Here is a 3,763-nt window from a genome sequence, read left to right on the forward strand (position 1 = left end):
TTTCCTAATTAGGAATTCTACACAAATAAAATTTCCTTCCTTATATAGGGTTCCTCCCTCAACTTAGCTTTAAGTTTACTAAGTTCCTAAAAGGAGTAGGAATACACCTGTATCACCGACCCGCTGTAATGGTGGTGGGTAAACTTTTCTTACCCGCCATTTAGCGGGTAGGGTGGCGAAATAGGCCATATCCTACCCACCCTACGCAATGTGGTGCCCTTCTCCTATGCAAGTAAGGATTTGAAGTTTGCGCCAAGGTTTTTTTTGATCGGAATAGATTCTTGTCTCGGACTCGGAATCGGATTCTCGGTCATCTCGTAGGCTCGTTTCGAACCTTATATATACGTATACATGTCTCCCGTAATTATATCTTAAATTTTTGTTTCGATTTAATTTGCAGATAAAAAATAATGCCTCTAAAAAAGAAAAGTATTGGCGATCTTAAGGAGTCTGATTTACGAGGGAAGAAAGCACTTGTTAGAGTTGATTTAGATGTTCCATTGGATGGTAATTTGAACATCACTGATGATCCTAGTTAGCAATTCGGGATTCGGCAAACGTACGGAACGACAAACATACGAGTATTATACGGTTTTGTAACATCCAGATTCGGTCCAAAATTCGGTCAACCGGACGTGATTCGTCAGTAATTCGGAACGGCATACGTACGTGTATAATTCGATTTATAAATGTGAGTTCGGCTCTGAAAATTCGGTATCTATATATAACAAATAATTTGTATTTGTAAGGTCATAGACCAATTTTTATACATATGTGTGAATTATTGAAAGAAAAAATGAACTTAATATGATGATATTAATAATATATACAACATTAGTTATCCAAGAGGACGTCATACGGTGGTTTAGATGCTTGGTTAGTGAGTTTGAGATCTCTCTCACCTTCACCTTCAAATCTCTTCAGTCGTTTTTGTTTCATAAAAATTACAACACGTCTAATATTCGGTCGTGTATGCTCGGGAGGCAGTAAAGTCCAAAAACTGGAGTCTTTGAAAAGTAAAAGCTAAAGAACTATGGCGAATTAAGCGGACGTATCATTCGAGATACGTAAAATTCGTGAACGATTCGCGAATAATCCGGGAATGCCACATAATACGCGACTTGGGTTCGGAGTTGCAAACTTACGCGAATAAGACGGTAAATTTCGTGATACGGAAAAATTCACGAATGATTCGCGAATCATTCGCGAACTTACTAACTAGGCTGATGATACTAAGGTTAAAGCTGCCGTTCCTACCATTCAATACTTAATACGTCACGGAGCGAAAGTTATTCTCTGTAGCCATCTTGTAAGCAACATATCTGATTTCTTAATGGTTTCCTTTTGGCTATATATACTAGTACCAATTATTAATGTTTAAGAGTCGTCTGCACATTTTTGTGTTTTTCAGTTTTATATGCATCAGACCAAGGTGAGTTTCAATTATAATTAAGTTATTTTACCTGTATACAGGGACACCCAGAGGGTGTTATTACGCCTAAATACAGCTTGAAGCCTCTTGCGCCTAGATTGAGTGAGCTAATTCAGACAAAAGTGAGTTTTGGTTAACCTGAATCGAGTTTTATGTAATTTTTGTTTTGTATTTGTTCTTACACTATGTGTTGCCCTCTTGCATAGGTTGGGATGTCCAATGATTGTATCGGGGAGGAAGTTGAGAAATTGGTTGCAGAAATTCCTGATGGAGGTGTTCTACTCCTCGAAAATGTGAGATTCTATAAAGAAGAAGAAAAAAATGACCTTGAGTTTGCAAAGAAGCTAGCGTCTCTTGCTGACCTCTATGTAAATGATGCGTTTCGAACTTCTCACCGACCTCATGCTTCGATAAAGAAAGTCACCAAGTTCTTATTGCCGTGTGTTGCTGGGTTTCTTATGCAGAAGGTATGATTTCTAAATCATTCTTTGCACTTGTGCAATCTAATGTACTGTGAAGTGCATCCTACCCAAGGTTGTTAATCTCGGATATCGGACTTGTCTCGTTCAGGTCCTTGACACCTTTACAGCGGTATCTCTAGGAAAAACTCATTTAAATCTCGGTGAAACGAGTCAATGTTCTCAAATTTAATATCTACAGCAATGTATGTGTATCAAATATTTTGCATATTTGTGCTATGTCTGGTGTCATTTACTCTAGAAAATTATTTTGAGAAGTTCTAGTGCCGAATGTACCTCAGATTACCGTTTGCAGATCCAATACCAAACATATGAGATTTTGATTATTTTTTTTCTTTTTTTATGTTCTTGATTAGGAACTCGAGTATCTTGTTGGAGCTTTCTCAAGTCCAAAACTTGACTATCTTACTGAAGCTGTGCCAACTCCCCAACAGACACGAATCCGAGATACGAGTTATCAAGTCTTTGTTGGGGAAAGTCGATTCCCTCATTATTGGTGGAGGGATGGCCTTCACATTTCTCAAGGCCCTTAACCATTCTGTTGGAATATCTCTTGTGGAGGAAGACAAGCTGGACATTGCAAAATCACTTGTTTATAGGGCCATAGCCAGGAGAGTGGGGTTTCTGTTACCATGGGATATTGTAGTTGCTGATAAATTTTCTCCTGATGCGAATAGCAAGGTATGCTTCTTAACAGACTTTTGATTCGTGGTGTCATACCTGGATTAACTGGATTTTTGGTTGACTTGGATGGTCTTTGTTGCAGACAGTACCAGCAGCAATTGGCATCCCAGAAGGTTGGATGGGACTGGATGTTGGTTCACGGGCCATTGATAGATATAATAAATGTCTCGATCAAGCTAAGACTGTCATATGGCATGGAACAACCATCGGAGTGCTTGGGATGGAGAAGTTTGATCTAGGAACAAAGGTGTGCGAGTCACTGGAATCATTTTCCTCTGTTAATTGAATCAAGAACATTAAATATTTTGGTCTCTGATCTGTGTGCTAGCAAGCTGAAAGCTGTACTATTCTTAGATTGATGATTAATTGTTTCTTGCATTTCAGGCAATTGCTACCAAGTTGGCAGAGCTAAATGGGAAGGGAGTAACAACCATCATTGGAGGTGATGACGTAATTGCAACTCTGGAGAAGCTAGGTCTGGTAGACAAGATGAGCCACATCTTGCTTAGAGGAGATGCCTACAAGGAGCTTCTAGAAGGCAAATCAATACCTGGAATTCAGGCTCTAAATGATATAACTGCTTATTATAGTAGTTTTGCAATTAGTAACAGGGAACTTAGTTGATTGAAGAAAAGGTTACATTTGAAAATTTATCTGTCACATTTGAAAATTTATCAATCACTTAAGTACTGTAAAAAACGAAGACAAATTAAAATATAATTGGTCTTCTATTCTGACTACAGCTACTTTGCTGTTTCTTGGTTTGTTCTGCTTTTTACATTTCGTGCATCTCTTCTTAGTTCTTACACCATGCAGCTTTTTTGGACAATCTATTCCAATTCACAAAGTTAACTTCTATCAATAACAAGACTCCCTTCTAGATTGAATAAAGTAGTAACAGCTTACGATTTACATGGGAGCGATAAAAATAATGGCGTTAACTGACTATCATCTTGAAAAGCAGTAACACGACTTAATATTGAGACTTGTCCCGCTCATCATTGTCAAAACTCAGCCCTTCAATGCCATTCAGAGTTGATTCAGCATTCTTTATGTAAGTAAGAGCTGTTCCTACCAGAAGACGTACGTTCAGGTAGTTCTGCTGACCGTATAGGCGACCTTTGCTCAGATGCAACCCTGAATGCTGAATTCGCCTGCATGGATCGAA

At 38.5% G+C, this 3,763-nt stretch overlaps 1 protein-coding gene across 1 annotated transcript; it reads left to right on the forward strand.

Moving 5' to 3' along the window:
* Positions 1 to 410: 410 nt before the first annotated feature.
* On the forward strand, positions 411 to 3,219 carry LOC113312405 (phosphoglycerate kinase, cytosolic-like). The gene is made up of 8 exons (XM_026561155.1): positions 411 to 522; positions 1,224 to 1,309; positions 1,474 to 1,554; positions 1,639 to 1,899; positions 2,268 to 2,327; positions 2,359 to 2,592; positions 2,678 to 2,842; positions 2,980 to 3,219. Exons 1-8 carry the CDS (start codon positions 411 to 413, stop codon positions 3,217 to 3,219), a joined length of 1,239 nt encoding a protein of 412 aa, XP_026416940.1.
* Positions 3,220 to 3,763: the final 544 nt, after the last annotated feature.

The sequence above is a fragment of the Papaver somniferum genome, chromosome 9 (assembly GCF_003573695.1).
Source record: "Papaver somniferum cultivar HN1 chromosome 9, ASM357369v1, whole genome shotgun sequence".
NCBI classification, from domain to species: Eukaryota; Viridiplantae; Streptophyta; class Magnoliopsida; order Ranunculales; family Papaveraceae; genus Papaver; species Papaver somniferum.